The 27939-nt window shown below is 41.0% G+C and overlaps 1 protein-coding gene across 2 annotated transcripts; it reads right to left on the reverse strand.

The window, feature by feature from the left end:
- Positions 1-165: 165 nt before the first annotated feature.
- LOC131507219 (cytochrome P450 2U1) lies at positions 166-26780 on the reverse strand. 2 transcript variants are annotated; one of them, XM_058721715.1, is made up of 6 exons: positions 26184-26777; positions 8201-8836; positions 5854-6015; positions 3900-4067; positions 793-3145; positions 166-562 (listed from the first exon to the last, which is right to left on the reverse strand). In XM_058721715.1, exons 1-5 carry the CDS (start codon positions 26674-26676, stop codon positions 2967-2969), a joined length of 1638 nt encoding a protein of 545 aa, XP_058577698.1. In that variant the 5' UTR covers positions 26677-26777; the 3' UTR covers positions 166-562; positions 793-2966. The 2 variants fall into 2 exon arrangements, with proteins under 2 accessions (XP_058577698.1, XP_058577699.1); XM_058721716.1 differs by lacking the exon at positions 166-562 and adding an exon at positions 3429-3455 and having other exon boundaries at positions 3036-3145; positions 26184-26780.
- Between the last annotated feature and the right edge of the window lie 1159 nt (positions 26781-27939).

Consider the following 27939-nt stretch of genomic DNA (forward strand, 5'->3'; position numbering starts at 1 on the left):
GAGTTACTGTGCTTTGAGCAGTCTCCAGGCACGCTTCTGTGTAGCCATCCCTCTCTCTCTCTTTGGAAGTCTGCTGCCTCTTCCGTTGCCTAACCTGACATCTGGTTTAAAAAAATTTTTGTTTAGCAGTTAAAACAAGAAGAAGAAGAAAAAAAAAAAAACCCAGACATGATACTAATTTTAATTTCCATTAAAGTTAATTTCCATTAAAATTGAAAGTTTAATAAGAGCACCAAAAATTATGCTAAAAAAAGAGGACTAAAGATTAGATATTAAGAAGATATATAAAACCAAATACCATTATTTTTACATTTTAAATAAATCATAAAGTACAAAATCATAAAATGTCAATATATACAAGGAAAGCATTAACAGTCCTTTCAGTGACTTACCATATAAAGAGGTATTTAAAGTGCTACAGTCTGAGGCATTATATTTAAAAGTTTAATGAGCATCTGATTCCAACATAATCTCACAGTACAGTTTTGTTTTGTTTCAAGTAAGCTACAAACTGGTTAGGAATGTTGAAAATGTATTTATCAATTAAGGAGTAATAAACTTGCTGGGGCGCCTGGGTGGCTCGTCGGTTAAGTGTCTGACTTCGGCTCATGTCATGATCTCACAGTCCGTGAGTTCGAGCCCCGCGTCAGGCTCTGTGCTGACAGCTCGGAGCCTGGAGGCTGTTTCAGATTCTGTGTCTCCCTCTCTCTCTGCTCCTCCCCTGTTCATGCTCTGTCTCTCTCTGTCTCAAAAATAAATAAACATTAAAAAAAAAAAATTAAAAAAATAAACTTGCTAATGTGACATTAGTGCAATTCAAAAACATATAAAATTCCAGATCAGAGACAAATTGTCCTGTTCAAAGTGCGTTAACCACACATGCATCGTCTCATCAAAAATCTACACAACAACCACTCCATTTGCTCACAATTCCGGGGCATTTAGTTAATTAGTTTTTCTTTTTTAGTTGATAAAAATCCTCAAGGCACCTAGAGATTTGCCTGTCTTTCTGTATTGAAAACGCAGAGTAGGCTCTCACGGGATCAAGTGGTGCAGTACAGAGAAGTGGTTCAGAAAGAACTCTCTGGTCCTAGGGACTGGTAGGTTTGAAATGAACAAGGTTACTTTCTAGCTATGTACCTTAACTTCTCCGACTTTCAGCTCTATCACCTACAAAATAACATCTTAACAGAGTTTCTTTAAGAATTATGTAAGCATGCCAGTAAAGCATGAAGTAAGTATGGGGCCAGCATGAGGAAAGTTTCCAAACTGTGGTTTTTCATATTCTTATCATGATTGCTTCTATATAAGGAGTACTATGGAAGAATCAAGGAAAGGGCTGGTCATTCTTTGGAGCATATCCTCAATGGGGGAACTACCTGGCATACTAGGCAGGATTATTCCTCATTGTACAGGTCTGCTCAGACATTTAGCATCCTGGCCACATGGCAAGGCCAATAGCACCCTCATCATTGTGACACCCAAACATGCACTTATACATTTCCAAACATGCCCTGGAAGGAGTCATTACCTTTTTTGAGAACTGCTATTCTAGAGGGACCATCTTTATTAAGAAGCAATGTAGTTCTTGGGGCACCTGGGTGGCTCAGTTGGTTAAGTGACCAACTCTTGGTTTCAGCTCAGGTCACGATCTTGTGGTTCATGAGATCGAGTTCCGCATCGGGCTCTGTGCTGACGGCGCCAAGCCTGCTTGGGATTCTCTCTCTCCCTCTCTCTCTACTCCCCCCCCCCCCCCCGCCACTAGTGAGCGTGTGTACACACACTCTCTCTCTCAAAAATAAAGTTAAAAAAAAAAGAATGACTCTTTGTCTTTGAGAGTACTCAAAGATGAGACATATTAAGCCTAGTGGAAGAGAGAACACAAAAGGGATGTTCAGCACAGTTTGAATCTTTCCCTGATGAATCCCAGTATCAAAATGCCCAAGCTCACTATTCAGGGCTCAAGTCAAAAGGCAGAGCTACAGCTCTGCAAGTAGCTGAGCAGAAAGGAGCTCTGCCTTGAAGCCACCTCTTCAGCCAGGCTCACAGTTTCTAAAGTTGAAATAGAAGGTAGACGTACGGGGCACTGGGTGGCGCCCAACTCTTGATTTCAGCTCAAGTCGTGATCTTGAGGTTCACGGGATCAGGCTGCACACTGATGCCTGCTTGGGATTCTCTCTTCTTCTCTCTCTGCCCCTCCCCCACTCACGCGAGCACATGCAACGCATCCTCTCTCTCTCAAAATACATAAACTTAAAAAAAAGAAGGTAGACATATAAATTCAAACAATAACCTTTACGCTACACACTGGACAAGGGCACTTGAGTCCACGTCTACAAAACGTAAAAACTACATCACAAACAAAAAAGATAACAGTAACAGAACAAGCCCTTACACCAAACCGACATAAGATCTGTTCAGAGAAAAGCTCTAACTCATCATTGCCTAAACCCACATCCTTCTCTGACAAAGTATTCAAGTCTGAACACTACTTTCGTATTGTCACAGGTCTTAAACGGGCAGAACTTCCTTCTACTTCTGAATTTGTTCTCCAGAAACTAACAGTGTTTTGGTGAGGTCAGAAAAGAAAAGATACGGGGTCTTTGCCCTTCTTTAGTGCTGAAACATAGAGAAGGAGAATTTTCTTAACCTCATTTTACACACAGAATGACTGAGGCACTGAAAGATGAGAAGCAATGTTCATTGGTGGGAGCTCCAATAAACTCCATAAACTACAGATCTCTTCTTCCTGATCCAGCACTTTGGTCCCCATTCCGTAAGTCACAGACGCACATTACTAAAATGACAGACACACCCTGTTGAAGAATCAAGCTCCACCCTCTTTCCGGTCTCCCTCTCATCTGAGCCTGACCCGGACCCACTGCGTTGCTGGGTCTGCTGTCAACTGCAGAGGAAGAATCTGCTCAGAAGGAGATGTATTTACACCCTCTTCTTGGGCACGTTCTTTATCTCTTTGAAATGATTATATTAAATGGATGTGGGGCTAAAGTTAGACCATATCTTCCAGTCAGGATGGGCTTCTTAGAATCCTTCGGTAAAGCAAATGTGAAACTCTGCATTAGGCTCACAAACATCAGAAATAATTCCATCTTTGCCAGCTGTTCTCCCATACACACGCGCTTCCCTAAAAATGAGAAAAGAAAGTTGACACTATAAACATCACCCTGTTTCCTATCTCAAGAAGGGCAATTGGCAATGGTATATGAAATATCTCAATTAAGTGTTTTAAATGCAGATATGGAGAGTTTTAAAACAAAATGGTCATATATACCTCATGGCCTCCCAAAGTATATGCTGGTCCGAATTTCTACACACTAAGTTCACATTTTAACTCCTACTCATGAAAACTTATCCTCATTCGAGACGGGAACTAGAGACAGATCTAGGCAACCCTGTCTCCTCCATACCTTCTTATGGCTTTCCTTTGGTCTTAACTGGAAGATTAAAGAGAGAATGAGTCAGAAGACAATGTTTGGAGCATTCCTTTCTATAGACAGAACCCTACATGTGCTCATACAGGTTTCTAAAAGAGGGACTGGTGAGATTAGCAAACCCAGCCTCTCAGCCACCAGCACAGCAGAAGGTCACAAGTTGCTCTTAACTCCAACAATTTCCTGGGACTCAAACAATCACTTGGGCAGCTCAGAAAGGAAGATTTCTAGTCATATCTCGGGATTTAAACCAACTGCTTTCATTTTGTTTTTAAAATCTGAAATAAATGCAGGGGGCTGCATTTAATCTCAATTATTTACCTCTTCTCTTATGTTTGCTTGTCAAGATGGAAATGTTTTTAAAACAGTTTTAGCATGAAATAATAAAAGATTCTTTTAGTCTTCCCTCTTCAATTATGCCATTTAGAAAATAAAAGTTTAACTGACCTATCCCAAAAGGAATAAATGTTTCTTTTTTAATAAGTTGTCCCTGATCATCCAGAAATCGATTAGGGTAGAAATCATCCGGTTTCTCCCAAATGGCTGGGTCTCTGTGTACTGACCACAAGTTGGGTAATATCATTGTGCCTTTAGGAATGGTATATCCTTGGAGCACTAAAACAAACAAAAAAACCAGTGTCATTCAACTAATAGTTCGTGGTAAACATCACTATCTGAAAAAAAAAAAAAATCCGGTTACATATCTAGCTACTTAATTTGTGGAGACTAAACACTGAGGTACTTGAGGGTTGGGACAAGATGCTATCAACACCATCTCAGGACCCCAGCCTGAGATGAGGCACAGGAACTGCTTTAATAGACACAGAGTTAATGAATCAAATCAAACCATTAAAACATTGCAATTAAGAGAAAACACTGAAACAGAAATCATAGGACATTCCAGGTAAACTTCCCAAAGAATTACAAATTCCTAATATAGTTGACCCTTAAGCCATGTGGGGGTTAGGGGCACTGAGCCCCTGCATAGGTAAAAATCTGCATATAACTTTTGATTCCCCAAAACTTAACTCATAATAGCCTACCGTTGACTGAAGACTTACCAATAACATAGGTGATTAACAAATATTTTTGTATTATTTACTGTATTTTTATAATAAATAAAGTAAGCTAGAAAAAAGAAAATGTCAGTAAAAAAATCACAAGAGAGGGGTGCCTGTCTGACTCAGTCAGTAGAGCATATGACTCTTGATCTCAGGGTTGTGACTTCGAATCTCACATTGGGTAGAGATATTACTTAAAAATAAAAGTCCTTAAAATAAAAAATTAAAAAATAAAAACTTTGCTTTAAAACAAAAATCATAAAATACATTTACAGTATTGCACTGTAAAAAATTGGCCTATAAAAGGACCCATGCGGTTCAAACCTCATGAGTCAACTGTATTTTATGGTAGTAAATGATAAAATAATTAGTATATATATATTTTTTATGCATTCAAGATATACCTAACTTTTTCTTAATTTCTTCCATATTTCTAGGCTATGCAGTTCATTCATGAATTTTTTCAAACTACTGCAAAACTCTAAAACTTTTCCCAATACATTTATTGAGAAAAGTCCATGTGTAAGTGGACCCACTATAGTTCAAATCCATGTTGTCCAAGGGTCAACTGTACACGGAAGTCAACACTGCTTTTACCACTGACAAGTTCATGTGCACCTTAAACAACACCCAAGATACTGCACACACAGTGCATCTAACTAGCACAAGAAAAACCATGAAGTGATCCAATGTCATAAGTTCTTGCCTCTTACAACTGTCTTATTACCATAGTTAAGCTCATTACATCATGGGCTATCTCCAGAGGAGGGAAGTTCCTTGTTCTGAGGAATTTTACATAAAGTCTGAGTGCTTACATGTCAAAGACATGACCACAAATGGACACATTTCAATGTAGGTGTGAAGTTGACACAGGTGCCTTTAGAATCAGATGGGCTCTTCTAATTCTTTAATCTTTATGCTTCAGTTGTAGAACTCTAAGAGGTAAGGTAGGATAATTCCCAGTTAAAATGCTTAATTTCATTTTAGGCTAGCTCTTCTGACCTCCAAGAAGACTGAGAGGTGCCTTTGTTAATTCTGGAGTTTTTTCTGCCAATACAGCCATCTTAAATGGCAGTGTAATTTGTCTGACAATGTAAGTGTGCATGCTCTGAAGTCTAGAGAGCTATTTATAAAACAAGCTGTGCTGGAATACCAGGATGTGAATAATGGACAACTGAGGGCTGAAGCATCCACTGGACATTTAATTATCCACAATACAACGTTACACCCTCAGGAGAATCAAGCTGGGCAATGGTCATCACGCCCTCACCTAAACTTCTTTGGACTGGAAGGCTGGGATTCCCTCAAGGGCATTCAAAGGAGAAAGACACTGGACTTGCCTGTTTTCTCTGAGGTCATATGAGGAATGGCAAGTGGCACCACCACAGTCAGCCTCTGCACCTCCATGATGGTGGCTTCTGTGTAGGGCATCTGGGCCTTGTCAGTGAGGGAAGGGACTCTGTCAGCACCAATGACCCTTTCAATTTCTTCCTGAACCTTTTCTATTAAAAAGAATTAAAAAAGGAAAGAATAACAAAGAATAAACCATAAGATAAGCCAGAAAGGTTGAGACTGCCTTCTCATGCATACTTCCCATATGTGTGTCATACACACAAGCGTAAGTTGGCAGTTTGGACCTGACTCAGCCTCAGAGCATAAAGCATTGGTCATATATTCCAAGTAGAGGCAGTTAGTCCCAGGGACCCTGTACCACCCTGTGACTTTGAAGGATAGCAGAACAGATAGAAGGGTAAAGGAGAAAGCATTCTGGATTCAGGAGTACTCTCAATCATTCTTTCATATGGACACTTGTTATGACTCTCTAAGCTTGTATGTGACAACGTGAGTTATCCCAACAGGGCCCCCAGTGATCCCTGCCCCTTGGTGTTCGCGTCCTTGTACAGTCCCCCTCCACTCTGTACTAAGTTGATCTGTGTGACCAACAGAGTAAAGGAGAAGTGACACCATGTCAGTTCTGAGCTTAGGTTATAAAAAACACTGTGGCTCCTGTCTTGATACTTGTTCTCTCTTGGGTCACTCATTCTGGGGGAAGGCAGCTGCCAAGTCAAGCAGCCTTGTGGAAAAGTCCAAGCGGTGAGGCCTGCAGCCAATAGTCAAGGGCATGAGTCATCTTGGAAGTGGATCCTTCAGTCTCAGTCAGTCCTGCAGATGACTGCAGCTTCAGCCAACATCTTGACTATAACTTCATGAGGAATCCTAAGCCAGACCAGCCAGGCTAAGCTGCTCCTGGATTCCTGATCCTCAGAAACTATGTAAGATAGTAAAATGGTGGTTGTTTTTAGATGCTAAATGTTGGGATAACTTGTTACTCAATAGTGAACAATAATGCAGAAGGCATAATCTCATTTACAGTACACAAAAAATGGCCCCTCAAAGATGTCCACACCCTAACCCCCTGGAACCTATGAATATGCTCCTTTATGTGGCAAAAAAGACCTCACGGCTGTGATCAGATTAAGGGCCTTGAGTAGGGAGGATTACCCTGGATTTTCTGGGTGTGCACTAATTACTTGGGTTTTAAAATTGGAGAACTTTCCCCAGTTGAGTTTAACGTTAGACGGAGATGTGACTAAAAGAAAATGATCACAGTGCTTCAACATCGCTGGGTCTGAAGATGGACAAGCAGGGCCAGGAGCCAAGGCAGCTGGAAATGGATTCTCCTCTAGAGTCTCCAGAAAGGAAGGCAGCCTTGCCAACATCTTCATTTTAGCCCAATGAGACCCAGAAGTTTAAGATAACAAACTTGTGTTGATTTAAGTCACTAAGTTTGTGGTTGTTATAGAAGCAGTAGAAAAGTAATATATACTGTCCGCTTTTGTATTTTTCCATTATGAACTGCCAGACACTCTGTGAAAGTCACAGAACTTCTCTGGGTCTTCGTTCTCCAGTTTCAAAACAAGATGACTGGGTTCAGACAATCATTATGATTCCCTTCAGCTCTGAATTGTCCTTCTTCTCTAAAATTCTTCCTCTCTATATATTTCACACAGAATCAGACCTGTAGAGATTTAAAGCAGGGGCAAGCAAGTATGACATTAGTCCCACTGGGAGTTTTTCTGTTAATACCTTACCAACTCCCTATGAGGTTCAAGGATTTCCATTTTGTTTCCCAGCCTGAAGACATTGCTCAGAGCTAGAAGCTACAGCATCACCAAAGTTGCTGATACTGATTTAAATAGTTTGGCTTTGGGGCGCCTGGGTGGCTCAGTCGGTTAAGCAGCTGACTTCGGCTCAGGTCATGATCTCGCAGTCCGTGGGTTCAAGCCCCGCGTCAGGCTCTGTGCTGACAGCGCGGAGCCTGGAGCCTGTTTCAGATTCTGTGTCTCCCTCTCTCTGACCCTCCCCCGTTCATGCTCTCTCTCTGTCTCAAAAATAAATAAACGTTAAAAAAAAATTAAAAAAAAATAGTCTGGCTTTGGGGAGCCTGGGTGGCTCAGTCAGTTAAGCATCCGACTTTGGCTCAGGTCATGATCTCTTGGGTCATGAGTTTGAGCCCCGTGTCAGGTTCCGTGCTGACAGCTCAGAGCCTGGAGCCCGCTTCGGGTTCTCTCTTCCTCTCTCTCTGCCCCTCCTCTGCTCCCTCTCTGTCTCTCAAAAATAAACAAACATGAAAAAAAAATTAAATAGCCTGGCTTTGCCTGAATAAAGGAGACATCTGTTAATTACCTTGTATGTCAGGGTTCAGTGACATATAAAGAAGGCACCAAAGCAAGGAGTTAGTTGTGGTATCAGTTCCAGCAATGAAGAGATCCCCAATGATATAAAATAAATAATCTTCATTAAAGCTACTATTGCTATTATTTTTTCTCTCCTCGTCCACGTGGAGAAGGTACATGTCTATGAAATCCTGAGGATTCTCCACATCCAGAGACTCTCGATGGTCTTTGATGATTTTTTTAAGGAAAGTGGTAATATCCTTTTCAATCTGTCTTAATTCTTTAAATGGTCCAAAGGGAAGATAATAAAGCCAGGAGCATATGTTGACCAGGAGGAGCTGGGTGTTGAGACAGATTTCTAATGCTCGTGACATAAGATTGAGCATTTTCTTAAACTCACTATTGGTATAATCAAAACGCTGGCCAAAGCACAGGGAGCAAATGATGTTAGAGACAGCATTGTTGAGAATGGGGAAAGGGTTGAAGGGGTCTTCTCCATGCTTCTGCATTTCCTCTTTTATATATTTAAACTCCTCAATAATCTTGGGTTCCAAGCTAAGTTTTCCCAAGCCAAAATGACGAAGAGTTGAATGAGAGAACTTCCTCTGTTGTCTCCAGACTGGACCATAATGTGCAAATACAATCCCTGCAAAAGGACACCAAGAAAAGGTAAGAGAGAGCGATGCCTGATAACACTTAAAAGGACTTACAATGAAGTGTGTCCTGTATTTGTCAAGTCACGTGTGCAAAGTTCATCTACATACAGGTAGAGATCGCCAGCCAAGAAGAATGATTAGCGAAATTATCAAGATAGCATATGTTTCTAATAATAAAAATCCTATACAATATAGCTTATAGATAGGAACCCCCAGTGAAATGAAAAGCAATGAATTTCAATTTTTAGAGTTAGTGTAAATTTATTTTTATTTATTTTAGTCTTAAATTTTTTTTTAATTTATTTAAATTCAAGTTAGTTAACATATAGCGTAGTATTGGTTTCAGGAGTAGAACTCAGTGATTTATCACTTACATACAACACCCAGTACTCATCCCAGCAAGTGCCCTCCTTAATGGCCATCACCCATTTAACCCATCCCCCCACCTACCCCCCCAGCAGTTTGTTCTACGTATTTTATTTATTCATTCATTATTATTTAATTTACATCCAAGTTAGTTAACATATAGTGTGATAATTATTTCAGGAATAGAATTTAGTGATTCACCACTTACATGTAACACCCAGTGCTCATCTCAACAAATGTCCCCCTTAATGCCCCTTTGCCCATTTAGCCCATCCCCCCACCCCAAATCCCTCCAGCACTCCTCAGTTTTGTTTTCTGTATTTAAGAGTCTCTTATGGTTTGTCTCCCTCCCTGTTTTTAACTTATTTTTGTTTCCCTTCCTTTATGTTCATCTGTTTTGTATCTTAAATTCCACATGAGTGAAGTCATATATTTGTTTTTCTCTGACTTATTTCACTTAGCATAATACCTTCTAGTTCCATCCACATTGCTGCAAATGGCAAGATTTCATTCTTTTTGATCACTTAGTAATATTCTATTGTATACATAAACCACATCTTTTTTTATCCATTCATCAGTCGATGGACATCTGGGCTCTTTCCATACTTTGCTATTGTCAATAGCACCACTATAAACATTGGGGTGCATGTGCCCCTTCGAATCAGCACTCCTGTACCTTTAGATAAATACCTAGTAGTGCAATTCTTGGGTCACAGGGTAGTTCTATTTTTAATATTTTGAGGAACCTCCATACTGTTTTCCAGAGTGGCTGCACCAGTTTGCATTCTTATCAGCAGTGCAAAAGGGTTCCTCTTTCTTTAGCGTAAATTTCTGAATCTTATGTTTCATAAGAGTAAATCCAGGCTTAAAAAATATTTCAGGCTGGGGGCGTCTGGGTGGCTTAGTCGGTTAAGCATCTGGCTCAGGTCATGATCTCGTAGTTTGTGGGCTCAATCCCTGCATGGGGCTCTGTGCTGACAGCTCAGAGCCTGGAGCCTGCTTCAGATTCTGTCTCCCCCACTTGTACCCTGTCTGTCTCTCTCAAAACTAAACAAATATTAAAAAAAAAATTTTCAGGCTGGATATACCCATATTCTAAAGATTCTGAATAGAAGGAGGCAGGGACAATACCTGATTGTGCTGACTATTAAAATCCCAGCATCTGGCATCATTCTGAGTATACAGGAGGAGCTTGTCAAATATTAGCCAAATAAATCAACAGTCCCACTGGACTATAACATTCACCATCAGTTTGCAACCGAATAGCTGGCAGGTAATCTAAAATGTCTGTTGTCAGCAACAGCCCTAATTTAAAAACATCTGAACTCAAAAGTCGTCCACAACTATACCTCATTTGATTCTCACTTATGTTATACATCTCCCACCATCAAACCCAACAGAATTGTTCCCAGATGTATCAATTTGTTTTCAAATATTCCTTATTTCCTGTCCCCTCTTTCACCCTTTTATTTTCTATGGTGCCCTTTATTGTTCCAGCTGGTTCTCCTTCTTTGCCATTTTTAATCTACTTCATTTCTGCTATCTTTGAGTATCACTTATTTAACAAATATTTCTGAATATTGAGTCAGTGCCAGGGACTGGGATGCTGTGAATCCAGCTGAGGATGAAATACAGACCTTTCTCTGTGGTTAAATCTTATCACAATATTTAATACCTTTACAAAATGCCTCTCAATGTAAAAACATCTGTGTGGTCAAATGAATCAGGCGATTTATCAGCTCTGCTTTTATCCTTGGACTCTGCCACACATCTGCTCAAATCTGCTGCTTCTAGGCCTTCTATTCAGGTGTGTGATGACCTCTGTGGGGCATCATTAAGGAATTATTTTAGATTCTCCTGTGCTGAACCCATTTCCAGGATTCTACTTCTTCCTCTTTCTTGTTTCCTTCCCTTCTTTTGCTAAAGCAAAAATGCATGGGCAGCAAATTTCGAAAGATTTTTTTAGAAAATGTGTTTATTCTACCTTTTCTACTTCCTCAGAATTTTGAAGACATTGCTAAGAGTGGTTTGGTAAGTCATAAAACACGTACTTTGTCAATGTGACTAGATTTGTCAAATTACTCTCCAAAGTGCTTAGAGCACATTGTCTTAATTACTGTTACTTTATAAGACAGAAATAGACTTCACAGTGAGTCTTAACATCTAATAGGGAAGTCCCCCCTCCTTATTCTCTTTCAACATTGCTTTTTAAATTATTCTTGGCTCTTCACTCTTTTATAAAACTTTAGAGTCAGCTTGTCAAACTCTATTTTAAAAAACTGAGGTTTTCATTGGAATTGCATTTAATTTATAGATTTGAAACTGTCTTCCTTCTGATAATTGAAACTGCTTGCAATAAAAAATAAATCCAATTTTGGTTATACAGTGTTTTTATGTTTTTTTTTAATCGATGGATTTGGTTTCTTGTATGTTTTCTTAAATTCATATTCATAAGTGAAATGGCCAATAAATTTCTTTTTTCTCATAACGTACTTGTCTGGATATACTGGCCTTCTAAACTAATCCAGGGTATATTCTTTCTCTCTGGAAGAATTTGTGTAAAATTATGTTCCTTCTTTTTTCTTTTGAGTTTATGCTTTTATTCTTTTCCAGATACATAAAGTTGGCCATCTAACTTATTACTTTTCAGACTTTTACCCTAATACATAACTTAGGGAGCTACATTTGCCTCTGGGTACCGCATTAGCTGCAGTCCACAAGTACTGTTTGCAAGTATTTTCATTATAATCTTAAGTTAAAATTTTTTTCTATTATGATTTTTTGCCACCTAAATTAATTTGTCTTCTACTGATTTTTGACATTAATGAGGCTTGCTTTTTAGCCTTGTATGTGATCTATTTTAATACAATTTCCAATTAAATTCAGAGAATTTTTATAGACTCAATTGTGGGGTACAGGGTTCTCTATATGTCCAATACAAAAAAACCTGATAACCATTGGAATCAAATGGTACATTTGTACAAAGGTACAAAATCAAATTTTGTATCCTTAGCAAATTTGATCTTCCTGCTCTCTCTGTTATTCAAATGCTTATGTTAAAATATTTTGCTATAATGGTACATTTATTGATTTCTCTTTGCAGTTCTGTAAGTTTTGCTATAGAATTTTGCAATGTAGCTGCTTATATCTGTTAACTTATCTTTGCTGTCAGATACCTATATATGCTAGAGAACACTGTTAGGTATATGCAAGTTCCAAATTATTATATCTTCCTCTTTCTGTTCTCATCATGTAATTCACTAATTCTTAATAATAAAGTTTGACTTAAAGTATATATTGTCAAAGTATATATTTTCTTTTAAAAATATTTTTTAATGTTTATTTATTTTTGAGAGACAGGGTGTGAGTGGGGGAGGGGCAGAGAGAGAGGGAGACACAGAATCTGAAGCAGGCTCCAAGCTCTGAACTGTCAGCACAGAGCCCGAGGCAGGGCTCGAACTCACGAACCTCGAGATCATGACCTGAGCTGAAGTCAGATGCTTAACCGACTGAGCCACCCAGGTATCCCAACAGCTTTTCTTTTTAAAGTATTATCTTGGTATAACATTTTCCTTTCTTTCACTTTGAATTTTAACGTACACTTATGTTTGGGGTATTTCTCTTTTTGGAGGGAGGGTACGTCTCTTTTAAAATAACATACATTTGGGGACACCTGGGTGGCTCAGTCCGTTGAGCGTCCAACTTCGGCTCGGGTCATGATCTTGCAGTTCATGAGTTCAAGCCCCACGTTGGGCTCTTTGCTGACAGCTCAGAGCCTGGAGCTTTGGATTCTGTGTCTCCCTCTCTCTCTGCCCCTTTCCTGCTCATATTCTGTCTCTCAAAAATGAATAACTGTTAAAAAAAATTAAAATAACATACATTTTAATTTTTAAAAAATCCATTCTAGCAATCTATCCTTTAGCCAATTTAGTTCATTTATACTTAATATAATTATGAATTTATTTCTAATACATTATTTTGAACTTTACCTGGCTGTATCTATTCTTTTTTCTCCCTCCTTTCTTGCCTTCTTTTGCATTAGAGAAACAAAGTGAATACTCACCCTTAAATTTTTAATACAGTTACTTAAAGTCCAGAATAATGATCAGCAAGCTTTAGCCCACAGGTCAAATCCAGCCTGCTGTCTCTTTTTATATGGCCAGTCAGCAAAGATGAATTTTTGCATTTTTAAATGGTTGGGGAAAAAAACAAAACACCATTTCATGATATATGAAAAAAATATGAAATTCAAATTTCAGGGTTTATAAATAAAGGCTACTAGAACACAGGAGTTAACGAGCCACTATAATTCATTCACATATAGTCTATGGCTGCATTTGTACTAAAATGGCAGGGTACTTGCAACAGGGATTGGAAGTAGCAGAGAACACTTTCTCTGCCAGAGTCCAGGCCAAGACAGACAATTTTCCTTATTTTCTTTTGCTAGTGGCCAGGTTTGTTGGGTGTTCCTTGTCAAACTCAATCTCACACTCAAAGGGAAGCTCTTCAAGAGTCTTCTGTCTACAGCAACTTTTCATCTTGTGTGATGCAAGATCATAGATCTCTGCCCTCACTCCACCCACTTCGCATCCCTGGCCAAGAAGTCATTTAAACCCAAGATTGTTCAGGGCACCTACTTTCTGTTTTTTGGCACCTACTTTCTGTTTTTTGAAGGGGTGGGTACGGTGAAAAGGGACAGTCTAACTATATTTTGTATGCATTTCAAACAATCACTGTTCCAGCCCACTGGCTCATACCCATCTCCTGTTACCACTGGTATCTCCAATTCCTGAGACTTTCTGGGGTTCTGCAGGATAAACTGTCTCACACTCCACTAGTACCTGCCCCCAGTGTAGACCAATTAGGGATGGTCATCCTCCACTCTATGAAGTCATTTGCCAATCCGATGTCTACTTTTTGTCTTCCAATGTTGTGGCACAGAATTGTAGATCCATTTCATCCTGGGTGGAGTGTGTGCTTCTGTTAAAAGTCCCTCTGGTTTGAGATGGCAAACCAACACATGAAAAAATGCTCAACATCACTCATCATCAGAGAAATACAAATCAAAGCCACAATGACATACCACCTCACACCTGTCAGAATGGCTAACATTAACAACTCAGGCAACAACAGATGTTGGTGAGGATGTGGAGAAAGAGGATCTCTTTGTACTGCTGGTGGGAATGCAAACTGGTGCAGCCACTCTGGAAAACAGTATGGAGATTCCTCAAAATATTAAAAACAGAACTACCCCCTGACCCAGCAATTGTACTACTAGGTATTTACCCAAAGGATACAGATGTGCTGTTTTGAAGGGACACATGCTCCCCAGTGTTTATAGCAACACTATTAACAATAGCTAAAGTATGGAAAGAGCCCAAATGTCCATTGATGGATGAGTGGACAAGAAGATGTGGTATATATATACAATGGAGTATTACTCGGCAATCAAAAAGAATGAAATCTTGCCATTTGCAACTATGTGGATGGAACTGGAGGGTATTATGCTAAGTGAAATTAGTCAGAGAAAGACAAATATCATATGACTTCAATCATATGAGGACTTTAAGACACAGAACAGATGAACACAAGGGAAGGGAAGCAAAAATAATATAAAAACAGGGAGGGGGACAAAACATAAGACTCTTAAATTTGGAGAACAAAGGGTTACTGGAGGGGTTGAAGGAGGGTTGATGGGCTAATTGGATATGGGGCATTAAGGAATCTACTCCTGAAATCATTGTTGTACTATATGCTAACTAATTTGGATGTAAATTAAAAAAATAAATTAAATTTTAAAAAGTCCCTCTGGTTTGGTCTGTGATTATCAAGACAAAAAAGAAGTGGAAATGTCTTAACCATTCCTGAAACTAGAACACTCCCTTTAATAAAGCCCCGTAAACTATTTCCTAGGCAACCACAGCTTAGTCACTCTTCCTGCATTTAGCCATGGCCAACTCTTGCTGCTTTCAGCATTCAGAGGCTAAGCATTGTTAGGCCCCCTTCTTTTTCCTTAGAAAGATCCAGTCTCTCGCTCTAATTTCAGGATTTGATACTAATTTTAACTGTCGTCTAATTTAAGATATCACATACGACATCTCTGCTTTGCTCTATTTCTTAAGGAACTTTATTTTTCTGTTATTAGGTTCTCAGTCTTTATGATCTACTCACCATCTTTTAAACTACACATATATATTTTAGAAATATTTTATCTAGTAAAACACCCCTTTACTATCAGCTTTTCCAATATTTATTCAGAGTCCCCTATATACAAGTTACTTGGGGCATATTGATTTAAAAGAGCCATCATCTCTCTTTTTAAGATGTTAGTCGTTATGGGAACTTAACCAACAATCCAATACACTGTTGTATGTTAGATTGTATTGAAGTTACATATTGTATTGAATGCTGTATGTTGGATTGTACTTTGGCTGCATAGTTGGAATGTACAGTATTGAATGTTTTATGTTGGACTGTATTGAATGTTGCATTGTTGGGATGCACTGATTCAATGTTGTATGTCAGAGGTGTACTGAAGTTGCAGTGTAGACAAAGGAAGGAGTGCCGTGTCAGCTGAGGAAAGGCAGCACTTCTCAGAAGAAAGGACACCTGAACTGATGCTGCATTTGTAAATAAAGATGTGCATAGGGGTGCCTGGGTGGCTCAGTCGGTTAAGCATCTGACTTCAGCTCCGGTCATGATCTCACGGTTTGTGAGTTTGAGTCCCGAATCAGGTTCTCTGCTTGTCAGCGCAGAGCCTGTTTCAGATGCTCTGTCTCCCTCTCTCTCTGCCCCTCTCCAGCTCATGTGCACACATGCGCACTCTCTCTCTCAAAAATAAATTTTAAAAAAATTAAGAAAATTAAAGATGTGTATGAAGGTACATTTTCGAAAAACAACTTGAGCAAAGTTAAAGAGGCTGTTTCAAGAAGGGCTAACATACTTTTCTTTCTTTCTTTCTCAAGTTAGCTAACATACAGTGTAGTCTTGGCTTTAGGAGTAGATTGCAGTGATTCATCACTTACGTATAACACCCAGTGTTCAGCCCAACAAGTGAAGAAGGGCTAAATTATCTTTAGAGGGAAATCAGGTTTAGATAAGGCAAGGAAATGGAGAGAACCTTCTCAGAAGAGGCTAATGTTTGAAGACTGGGATATGTGACAACAGGTTGACAGGTGTGAAGTGCAAGACAAAAGAGGTGACCAAAGAGACTGCCTGAGAATGCTAGAATGAGAGGCATGGACAGAATTAATGGCCCAAGGCTTTGAAATTTACAAAACACTCATGTTTTGGAGCCAGAATGGCTTATGGTCCTAGGAGCGTCTGAAAGAGGTTCAGGCACATCCTACAGTTGTTAACATCTCCATTCTTAGCCCTGAAAAGCAATGGTATCTGTGGATGTGTACAAAGACTTCACTTCAAGGAGGATAATAACACTAAAAAATAAAAATGCCTCCAAAGCAAAAATCAGGACTCTTGGGTGGGAATGACAAAAATATATCCTTAAGTAGGTTTGGCAAAGAGGCCGATTAGGCTGCACAACCAAAAACAAACAAACAAACAAAACAAACCAGGAAGAGCTAGGGGTCATCACCTCAGAGAAGACTAAATGCCACACATCTCTTTCTCACTGCACCTATTTTCAAATGCTTTCTGCCTGACTTCACTTTTTCCCACTGCAAACTAGCTTTTCCAAGCATCAGGAGCTATCTTCAGATGCCTAATCTCCCATTTTCCCCACCAGAGAGAAAAGGCCTCTATTCTTCAGATCTCACTTAAAAAAATGCTGGGGGAGGATTCAAATGCTTCAGTCAGGTATCCCCTGGTGATACCAATTTGGAACACCTTAAGTTTATTTTGTGACTTGAGGTTTCCAGACCATGCCATGAACATAAATTCTTAAGTTCGGTGCCCAGCCTACAAACTAGCCACTGGTACAGAGGTAAGATATTCTGATCAAGTCACCTTTGAACAGGGTTCTAATCCTTGCCTAATCACTGCTGTCAGAGAAGGGAATTCATATAAAGACATGGCATCTCACGTTCCAACCACAGTTAGTGGGTACAAGTGAGTGGCGAGGACGAAGAGCTCCTCAAAAGGGAGTCTTCTACAGAGGAACAGGTGCCACACAGTTGAAACAAAAATCCACTTCAAACCAAACACAGCATAAGCTAAACCAACTGTGATAGATTCTCACAAAGGAATGTTGTACAGCTCTTAGGATCTTTGCAGGAGAATAATTAATAATGCAGAAACATGTTCAGAAAATTGACAAAAACAATTTTAAACAATTCTGAAAACAATTTTAAAGGGTGTGAATACAATTCCATTTTAAAGAAGCAAATACACTGTTTAAAAATGCATGCACATTTTTGCTTTTAATTCCCTTGCCTTTGGGGATGTGTCAAGTAAGAAATTGCTGCGGCTGAGGTCAGAGAGGTTTTTTCCTGCTTTCTCCTCTAGGGTTTTGATGGTTTCCTGTCTCACATTCAGGTCCTTTATCCATTTTGAGTTTATTTTCGTGAATGTTGTAAGAAAGTGGTCTAGTTTCATCCTTCTGCATGTTGCTGTCCAGTTCTCCCAGCCCATTTGTTAAAGAGACTGTCTTTTTTCCATTGGATATTCTTTCCTGCTTTGTCAAAGATTAGTTGGCCACACTTTTGTGGGTCTAATTCTGGGGTTTCTATTCTATTCCATTGGTCTATGTGTCTGTTTTTGTGCCTATACCATGCTGTCCTGATGATTACAGCTTTGTAGTAGAGGCTAAAGTCTGGGATTGTGATGCCTCCCACTTTGGTCGTCTTCTTCAAAATTACTTTGGCTCTTCGGGGTCTTTTGTGGTTCCATTCAAATTTTAGGATTATGTTCTAGCTTCGAGAAGAATGCTGGTGCAATTTTGACTGGGATTGCATTGAATGTGTAGATAGCTTTGGGTAGTATTGACATTTTAACAATATTTATTCTTCCAATCCATGAGCATGGAATGTTTTTCCATTTCTTTGTATCTTCTTCAATTTCCTTCATAAGCTTTCTATAGTTTCCAGCATACAGATCTTTTACATCTTTGGTCAGGTTTACTCCTAGGTATTTTATGCTTCTTGGTACAATTGTGAGTGGGATCAGTTTCTTTGTCTTTCTGTTGCTTCATTATTAGTGTATAAGAATGCAACTGATTTCTGTATATTGATTTTGTATCCTGCAACTTTGCTAAATTCATGTATCAGTTCTAGCAGACTTTTGGTGGAGTCTATCGAGTTTTCCACGTATAGTATCATGCCATCTGCAAAAAGTGAAACCTTGACTTCATCTTTGCCAATTTTGATGCCTTTGATTTCCTTTTGTTGTCTGTTTGCTGATGCTAGCACTTCCAACACTATGTTAAACAACAGCGGTGAGAGTGGACATCCCTGTCGTGTTCCTGATCTCAGGGGGAAAGCTCTCAGTATTTCCCCATTGAGGATGATATTAGCTGTGGGCTTTTCATAAATGGCTTTTATGATGTTTAAATATGTCCCTTCTATCCCGACTTTCTTGAGGGTTATTATTAAGAAAGGATGCTGAATTTAGTCAAATACTTTTTCTGCATCGATTGACAGGATCATATGGTTCTTATCTTTTCTTTTATTAATGTGATGTATCACATTGATTTGCTAATGTTGAACCAACCCTGCAGCTCAGGAATGAATCCCACTTGATCATGGTGAATAATTCTTTTTATATGCTGTTGAATTCGATTTGCTAGTATCTTATTGAGAATTTTTGCATCCATATTCATCAGGGATATTGGCCTGTAGTTCTCTTTTTTTGCTGGGTCTCTGTCTGGTTTAGGAATCAAAGTAATACTGGCTTCATAGAATGAGTCTGGAAGTCTTCCTTCCCTTTCTATTTTTTGGAACAGCTTGAGAAGGATAGGTATTATCTCTGCTTTAAATGTCTGGTAGAATTCCCCAGGGAAGCCATCTGGTCCTAGACTCTTCTTTGTTGAAGATTTTTGATAACTGATTCAATTTCTTCACTGGTTTTGGGTCTGTTCAAGTTTTCTATCTCTTCCTGTTTGAGTTTTGGAAGTGTGTGGGTGCTTAGCAATTTGCCCATTTCTTCCAGGTTGTCCAATTTGTTGGCATATAATTTTTCATAGTATTCCCTGATAATTGCTTGTATTTCTGAGGGGTTGGTTGTAATAATTCCATTTTCATTCATGATTTTATTTGGGTCATCTCCCTTTTCTTTTTGACAAGCCTGGCTAGAGGTTTATCAATTTTGTTTATTTTTTCAAAAAAAACAACTCTTGGTTTCATTGATCTGCTCTACAGTCTTTTTTAGATTCTATATTGTTTATTTCTGCTCTGATCTTTATTATTTCTCTTCTTCTGCTGGGTTTGGGGTGTCTTTGTTGTTCTGCTTCTATTTCCTTTAGGTGTGCTGTTAGATTTTGTATTTGGGATTTTTCTTCTTGTTTCTTGAGATAGGCCTGGATTGCAATGTATTTTCCTCTCAGGACTGCCTTCGCTGCATCCCAAAGCGTTTGGATTATTGTACTTTCATCTTCATTTGTTTCCATATTTTTTATAAATTTCTTCTCTAATTGCCTGGTTGACCCATTCATTCTTTAGTAGGGCTAAAGACAAAGGCAGTACATAAAAATACCAATAATGGCTCTCTCAGAATAACAATGATCTCAAATGGCTTTCAATTCTTTTTGTAAAGAATTGAAAGGAATTCTTTTTTTTTTCTCTTCCACATGTTTTACAATAATAAAAATAAAGTAAAAGTACTTAAATACATTAAATTTGATGCAATTTACATCCATCACATATAAGTTTTCTTCCTCCTGACATAGAGAAGGTGCTATCTACCCAGTGATTACATTTGCCCTTTCCTTCCACGGAGTCATAGAAGTGTTCCTTTTACTGGGAATTCAGGCCCTCTTGCTACGAGTACATAACTATTTCAAATACCTATTTTACTGCACTTACTACAAGATTTGGTTATCCTGTTTTTCTTATTTTAGTTTAGTTTAGTTTTGAGAAAGAGAGACAACGCACACAAGCAGGGAAGGGACAGAGGGAGAGGGAGAGAAAGAATCTTAAGTAGGCTCCACGCCCAGAGCAGACGACCCTGAGATCATGACCCAAGCCAAAATCAAGAGTCAGACATTCAACCGACCAACCCAGCCACCCAGGCTCCCCTACTCATTCATTTTTTTTTAAATTTTTTTTTTAACATTTATTTATTTTTGAGACAGAGAGAGACAGAGCATGAACGGGGGAGGGGCAGAGAGAGAGGGAGACACAGAATCGGAAGCAGGCTCCAGGCTCTGAGCCATCAGCCCAGAGCCCGACGCGGGGCTCGAACTCACGGACCGCGAGATCGTGACCTGAGCTGAAGTCGGACACTTAACTGACTGAGCCACCCAGGCGCCCCCTCATTCATTTTTAAATTCCCCAGATGAACTTTCATTTTCTCTCTTCATCTCCTAATTTCATTTTGCATCTTGCTCCCCTTTAAAGTAGTCAGTACTGACTGATCTATACTCTGCTCTTAAATTTCTTCCAAATTTCCTTTTATGTTCCATTTTTTTATGGCTCTGCAATTTGCTTTCACTCTTGCTCCAAGTTTCTAGCAATCTCTTAAAATTAGAAATAATGTAATTTCTGGGGCGCCTGGGTGGCTCAGTTAGCTGAGCATCAGACTCTCAATTTCAGCTCAGGCCATGATCCCAGGGTCATGGGTTCAAGCCCTGATTTGGACTCTGAGCCAAGCATGGGGCCTGCTTAGGATTCTTTTTCTCTCCTCTGCTCCTTGCCCCTGCTCATGCTGTCTCTAAAATTAAAAAAAAAAAAAAAAAAAAAAAAAAAAAAGATCTAATTTCTATCAACAGAGAAATAGATAAATCAACTAATAACAGCTGGAATAGAAATGGTACTTTAAATATATGACATATATAAGTTTTTAAAAAACATACCAAATAAAACTATGTATTGTTTATGAATGTGAAGCAAATCTGAATGGTAGATAAAGAAATTTATATGCTCTCTGAACTTTATATTTGAAATATTTTATTATAAAAATGTGATGTACACAAACCTTTTAGAAGAAATAGACCACACTTAGGGTAAAGCACTTTTGGTAGCCTTGACTCTGACTTTGTAGCTTTATTTTGTATTCCTGCTCAGGAAAGAATCAGGTAGACTGATGAGAATGATGGGCATAGCTAATGTAAAATACCTTTATGGCATATCTAGCTTACTAGAGTTTTTATTGGCTTAAAAAGAACATCAACTTGCCCAGGCATATTTTGAAAAATTCAAATATAATAACTTCCCCACATTCTAGAACTTTTTGGCAATGTGTTAAGTATTTCCAGCCTGTCTCTGCACATCACTGTTTATAAAACATTCCTTTCTCTGCTAGTCTCACCAACTTTAGCACCAATGTTCTTTAAAAATCTTTTAAATTATTTTTTAAATTTTTTGAGGGAGAGAGCATGTGTGTGCAAGTGTGTGAGTGGAGGAAGGGCAGAGGGAGAGGAAAAGGGAATCCCAAGCAGGCTCCACGGCCAGTGCAGAGCCAGACCCAGGGCTTGATCTTACCACCATGAGTTGGATACTCAACTGACTGAACCACCCAGGTGACCCTAAACATATCTTGTACTAAATATTTAATAATGCTATTGACCTCTAATTCCTAATACTGTTTCTCTTTCTCCTATACACATTTCTCTTCTAGACAATTTCACATTTTCTAATTCTGCCATTGGAAACAGCAGCCAAACAGCGTGAACACTCCTCAAGTAGTGCTGAGCTGCTCAGCCTCTAGCTCTCATGGCCTCTCCTTCAGGCTGATAACTTCAGGCTATCCATTTCTCGATTTGTGACAGCTACTCAGAATTTGTCTGGTCCCTCATCCTTTGATGGGCATCTTGAAATAAACTCACATTCTCCCCTTTTATTCTTCACCTTTGAACAATTTCCATTAAAAAAATTCCTCAGCTGTCTCCATTTTCCTATTCAGATGACCTGTTCTCTACTCTAAGTTAGCCCCACAAGCATCTCCTTTGCGACCTATGGTTCTTCCTTTACCTTCTCTTGTCAACTGCCTCCACCACAGCAACTTTTCTCAGCTCACAGCACACTGCCCAACACACACCCATTACAATACCCAGCATCACCTAAAGAACCATAACTGTCTCTTGGGAGAATGAATGCTTTGATTGAGATGCTGAAACACCCAGTTACCCCAGGCTCCCAGGCCTTTCCTACATAAAGATCTAATAATAAGCTGTGATTCAACTAATACTTAGAAACTATCTTATTATAGGGGCAGCGAGGTGGCTCAGTTAGTGAAGCGTTGGCTCAGGTCATGATCTCAAGGTCCTGAGATTGATCCCAAGTCAAGATCCATGCTGAGCATGGAGCCTGCTTAAGATTCTTTCCCTCCCCCTCATTCTGCCCCTCCCCCACATACACATGCTCATGCACACGTGCACTCGCACTCTCTCTCCCTCAAAATAAAAAAGAAAATGCCTTATTACAGATTTTTGAGCAAACCATATATCCACCAAGAAGGACCTCAAAGAAGAAAATCTAATTCACACCTTAAAAATATCTAGAGGAAAAGACAGACATGCAAGAAAATTACAGTATAATGTGTTACGTGCATCAACAGATGTTTGTATGCATAGATTCATTCATTTTTTGATTACCTATTCTGTGCCAACCAGTGGGGATACAGTGGGTAACAACATGAACCAAACCTTTGCCCTCACAGAGTTTATATTCCATTGGTAGGTGGGGCTGGTAATAGGCTAAATATTTTCAAAGTGTTTAATGAGTGAAATATGAAAGAGATAAAATAAGTTGTGATATTGAGCAGTGTCTAAAATAGGACTGAAAGGTGACAATTAGCCTGAGAGAGGATAAGGAGTCAGTCATATGAAAAGTTATTCTAGGCCCAAGGACAATAAACCCAGTAGACTGAGGCAGTCACAAGCTTGCCAGGAATCTGCTTAATTTTTCTAGAGCAGGTTGAAATGTATGAGTCAAGGCAGAATGGAGAGAGAGAGAAAGTGAGAAAGGCAGGCAGGGCCCAGATTCTTCCAGGCACAGTAGGTCCAGGATGGAGTTGGAGGCAACTGGTTTCAGCTGGGGAGCAACATGGTTTGATTCATGGTTTTTTTTTGTTTTTTGTTTTTTTAAGTTTATTTATTTATTTTCAGAGTGAGAGAGAGGAGAGATACAGAGTGCAAATGGGGGAGTGGCAGAGAGAGAGGAAGAGAAAGAGAACCCCAAGCAGGCTCTGCACTGCCAGCCCTTAGCCCAACGTGGGGCTTAAGCCTTTGAACCCTGAGATCATGATCTAAGATGAAGTCAGAAGCTCAACATCTGAGCCACCCAGGCACCTGTGATTCTTGGTTTTTAAAAGAGATCCCTTTGGCTGATGTGTAGATAAAAAACTCGATGGGACACCTGGGTGGCTCAGTCAGTTAAACGTCTGACTTTGGCTCAGGTCATGATCACGCGGTTCATGGGTTCGAGCTTCATGTCAGGCTCTGTGCTGGCAGCTCAGAGCCTGGAGCCTGCTTCAGATTCTGTGTCTCTCTCACTCTGTCCCTTCCCTGCTCACACACACACACACACACACACACACACACACGCTCTCTCTCTCAAAATAAATAAACATTTAAAAAATTAAATAAAGTAAAATAAAATAAAATAAAATAAAACTGGAGTAGAAGCAAGCAGGCTAGGGAAGTGGCTTCAAGTATCAAATGAAAACGATGGTACCTGGCATGAAGGTGATGACAATGGAGATGGAAACAAGTGGATGGATATAGAACTGTCTCTGCAGAATTGACAAGACCTGCTGACTGACTGGCAGGGCGTGCGAGGGGGAGGGGTTTCAGCCCAAACAGTGGTGTCATAGAGAAAGGGTAGCTCCCCTCTCCCTGGTAGAGAGGTATGTTGGGGAACACATTCTCAAAGAGGTGACATTTAAGCAGGTTTGAGAAACAGAAAATAGCAAAGATGATGTGGGAAGATTGGAACCTTGTTCATTGCTGGTGGGAATGTAAAATGGTGCAGACACTGTGGAAAACAGTAGGGTAGTTACTCAAAAAAATGAAATACAGAATTGCCATATTATCAAGCAATTCCACCTCTGGGTAACTACTCAGAAGAATTGAAAGGAAGGACTTGAATGGATATTTGTGTATGTACCGTGTTCATAGCAGCATTTCTCATAATAGTGAAATGGCAGAAGTATCCAAGCATCCATCAGGGGATAAACAAAATGTGTTACATACATTCCACTGAATAGTATTCAGACTTAAAAAGGCAAGCAATTCTCACACATGCTACAACATTGAAAAAGCTTAAAACATGGGGCTAAGTGAAAGTGTCAGTTACAAAAGAATAAATATTAGATGATACCAATCATATCAAGTACCTAGAACAGTCACATCCATAGAGTCAGAAAATAGAACAGTGGTTGCCAGGGGCTAGAAAGAGGAAGGAGGGTTTTTTCTATTTTTTGTTTTAAATTTTAAGTACTCTCTACACCCAACGTGGGGCTCAAACCTACAACCCCAGGATCAAGAGTCACATGCTCTACGAACTGAGCCATCCAGGTACCTGCCTCAAGGAGGGTTTTTTTAAAAGTTTGTTTAATGGTACACAGTTTCAGTTTTGCAAGATGAAAAGTATTCTGGAGATAGTGGTAATGGTTTCATAACAATGTGAATGACCTAATGTCACTGAACTTAAAAATGGTTAAGATGGCAAATTTTATGTTATGTGTATTTCACCACGATGTGTTTAAAAAGAGAGAAAAGAAAAGAAGAGAAAACAGGAGTTTTCCAGGCAGCCATGAGGCTGGAAGAGAATTCTAGGTAGAAGCAGCAGCATGTGTGACGGCGTGGAGACGGTGGCTTACGAACTGTGACATGTTCTTCAGTGGGACATTTAAAATATTATGATCATCACTGCTATTCATTAAAATCCTGAGGGAAAACTCTGGCTTAATCAGACTCTTAAAAGCCTGAATCTTTTTATGTCGCAGTCCACATTCTCCTAGATGTCAGTTTCGTGGTAAAGACCCGCTTCCAGGCCCAAGATTGCAAAATTCTGTAGCCCCAGTTTTGCTAAGGGCAGTGAAAAAAGTACTTGTGCAAAGAAACTGGTTCCAAAAGGGAGCTAAATTGGAGAGGGAGTGACAAAAAGCTTCCAGAAGGAAAGACTGATGAAAGGCAATTAAATTAACATATGAACTCAGACAAAAAAGTCTGGGACCTATGCCAGCCAGTAAGACAAAGGGTAAGACTGATAAACAAAGGAGGTGGGAGGACTGGGTTAGGAGAGAGTAAATGTGGATAGTATGTTTCCCAACCATCAAAACTGCCCAACTTGGACTTCCATAAGCAGAAATCACAGAGGTTACAAACCCAGTAAACTAGGTTTGCCAATAGGCTCCTAACACGTTTTCTGGACTTTCTATCTTATGGGGAACTATCTTCTTAAACGCTTTCATTCAGAACACAGAAGGTGTAATGAATATCCCTGCCTCCATCTAACACAGCCAAAGTTTCCCCCTGGGGACACAGCCTTGAGAATGAGGCCTTGTTCTGGAAAGGACAGACAGGAAAGATAGAGCCTGGCTTTCACACGTCTCCACCCGCGCCCCCATCCCCATTTCCCTTCCTCAACTTTCCAGTGGGTTTCCCACTTCTTATCTTGGAATAAGAACGAGTCCCTCATCCATCACAGCTCGATACGATCTTAAAGGCACCAGGAAAAGGAGGCGTTGCCGCCACCCTCCTACTTTGGGGCTGCCTGCGGTGAGCCGGGCTGGGTGCGCGCGGCTGCAAAGGGCACAGGAACCACAGCCCGGTGCACCTGGCGCGCCCCATGCGCCGCATCGCGCGTTCACACGGCCCGCGACCCTCAAGGCTCCGGCGGCCGAGAAGCGGCTCACCCTTCTCCTTGGTTACGAGGGAGACGAGCGGCACCCGCGGGCGGTCGCTGAAGATCTCGGCCTGTTGCACCAGCGCTTCGCGCACGCTTTGGAAGTCGCTGAGGACCACCACCAGGTAGTGGCCGATGAAAAAGCTGAAGACGTTGCCGTATACGCGGGCCAGGTCGGCCAGGTACAACTGCGGGCCCAGGGCCGAGGGCTCCACTCCTGCGGCCCTCGCCCGGCGCTGCAGCCAGCTCTTCCGTCGGAGGAACGGTGGCAGCAGCACGAAGCCGAAATTGCCCACCACGGGCCAGGGCGTGGGTCCGGGGGGGATGCCCCGCGCCCGGTGCCGCCACAGCCAGCTCCAGCCGAGGAGCGCCGCGAGGCCGAGCAGCAGCAGCAGCGTGCCGCCGATGGAGTCCAGCCGCAGCATCCCGGGAGGCGCGTGCAGCAGGCGCAGAGGCCAGGGCGAGACCTCGGCCGGGGGCTGCGGCAGCCCGGGGGAGGCCATGGCCTGCGCGCCGGCGTCCCCAGCCTCGACTGCACCGGCTCACCCCGGGCTGACCCCTGGGAGAGCGCAGACACCAGCCGGAGACGCCGCCTGCGGAAGACTAACTCAACGGGAAAAGAGGCGGGGCAGGGAGGAGAGCGGCGAAGGGCGGCCCGGATTGGCTGCGCCCACCGCTTTCCCCGCCCTCGTCTCCAATCAGCGACGCCCGAGCAGAAACGGGGTCGCGCTCACACCGCTGTAAAAGCGGTCCACGGATGGGCGGGGCGAGCGCTCTGAAAGTTTGACCCCGGGTCCTGTTGAGCCTCTTCTCCGGGTCGGGCTGGGCATTTACTGTCCCGGACCAAAGATGCTTGCGGTACCACGCTTGCGTCCTGATTGGCTGTCGGATTTCCTCGGGTCGCCCACGTGTCATTTGAGTGTATAAACCTGCCTGGTGAACGGGCCCCTGATCACTCACCCTCAACACCAGCACCCCTACCCTAAGGTGGGAGAGTGGGGTCCCCGCCCCACCTCCGCAGCAAAAAGATGGGATTCGGAGGAAGGGACTCGTTCCTGCCCTCAGAGACAAGAGGATGATGGGAAAGCAAAGTGCAGAATTTGCCAGTGCAGGAGGCTATCGCTGCGGGAAGGATGGGCAGGGGTGGCCTAAGGCGGGTGGGGGGGTGGGGAGGGCGGGGCGAAGTAAAGCTCTCAGAACTTGCCACTGGCAGGAAAACCTTTTTATGCCAGGAGTGAAAGCTCAGCATTTATATCAGCGCGTAGCCTGGGTAAAGCAGCAAGCCTAATCCAGGAATAGATAAAAAAAAAAAAAAAAAAAAAGAATAGACTTGGAAGGTTAAAGTAGCTAATAGTATAAAAAGGAAGCGGTGAGGAGGGATGACAATATTATTATTGGTATTAAACCAAACCGGAAATGCTGAGGTTGAGATATTAAGTATGAATTGTATAATACTTAAAATTTTTTTAACATTTATTTATTTTTGAGAGAGAGAGACAGAGCATGAGCAGAGGAGGAGGAGGAGAGAGAGGGAGACCCAGATTCCGAAGCAGTCTCCAGGCTCTGATCTGTTTGTTAGCACAGAGCCCAACGGGGGGCTCGAGCTCACGAACTGCGAGAAGGTCACCTGAGCTGCGAGACCATGACCTGAGAGGAAGTCTGGAGCTCAACTGACTGGGCCACCCAGGCGCCCCTGAATCTATAATACTTTTAAGATAAAGTCCTTTAATCTTCTGTGATAATGGCTTCTAGGAGCTTACCTTTCC

The sequence above is a fragment of the Neofelis nebulosa genome, chromosome 3 (assembly GCF_028018385.1).
Source record: "Neofelis nebulosa isolate mNeoNeb1 chromosome 3, mNeoNeb1.pri, whole genome shotgun sequence".
Lineage (NCBI taxonomy): Eukaryota > Metazoa > Chordata > Mammalia > Carnivora > Felidae > Neofelis > Neofelis nebulosa.

What these genes read in the sequence shown, in the direction of transcription:
- LOC131507219 (XM_058721715.1), bottom strand. Translation starts at nt 26,676, where the DNA reads ATGGCCTCCCCCGGGCTGCCGCAGCCCCCGGCCGAGGTCTCGCCCTGG. An exon ending in CCTCGTAACCAAGGAGAAGG is followed by an intron (nt 8,837 to 26,183) that starts GTGAGCCGCTTC and finishes GTCCTTTTGCAG; the next exon opens with GGATTGTATTTGCACATTAT. An exon ending in TATGACCTCAGAGAAAACAG is followed by an intron (nt 4,068 to 5,853) that starts GCAAGTCCAGTG and finishes TGTTTGTTTTAG; the next exon opens with TGCTCCAAGGATATACCATT.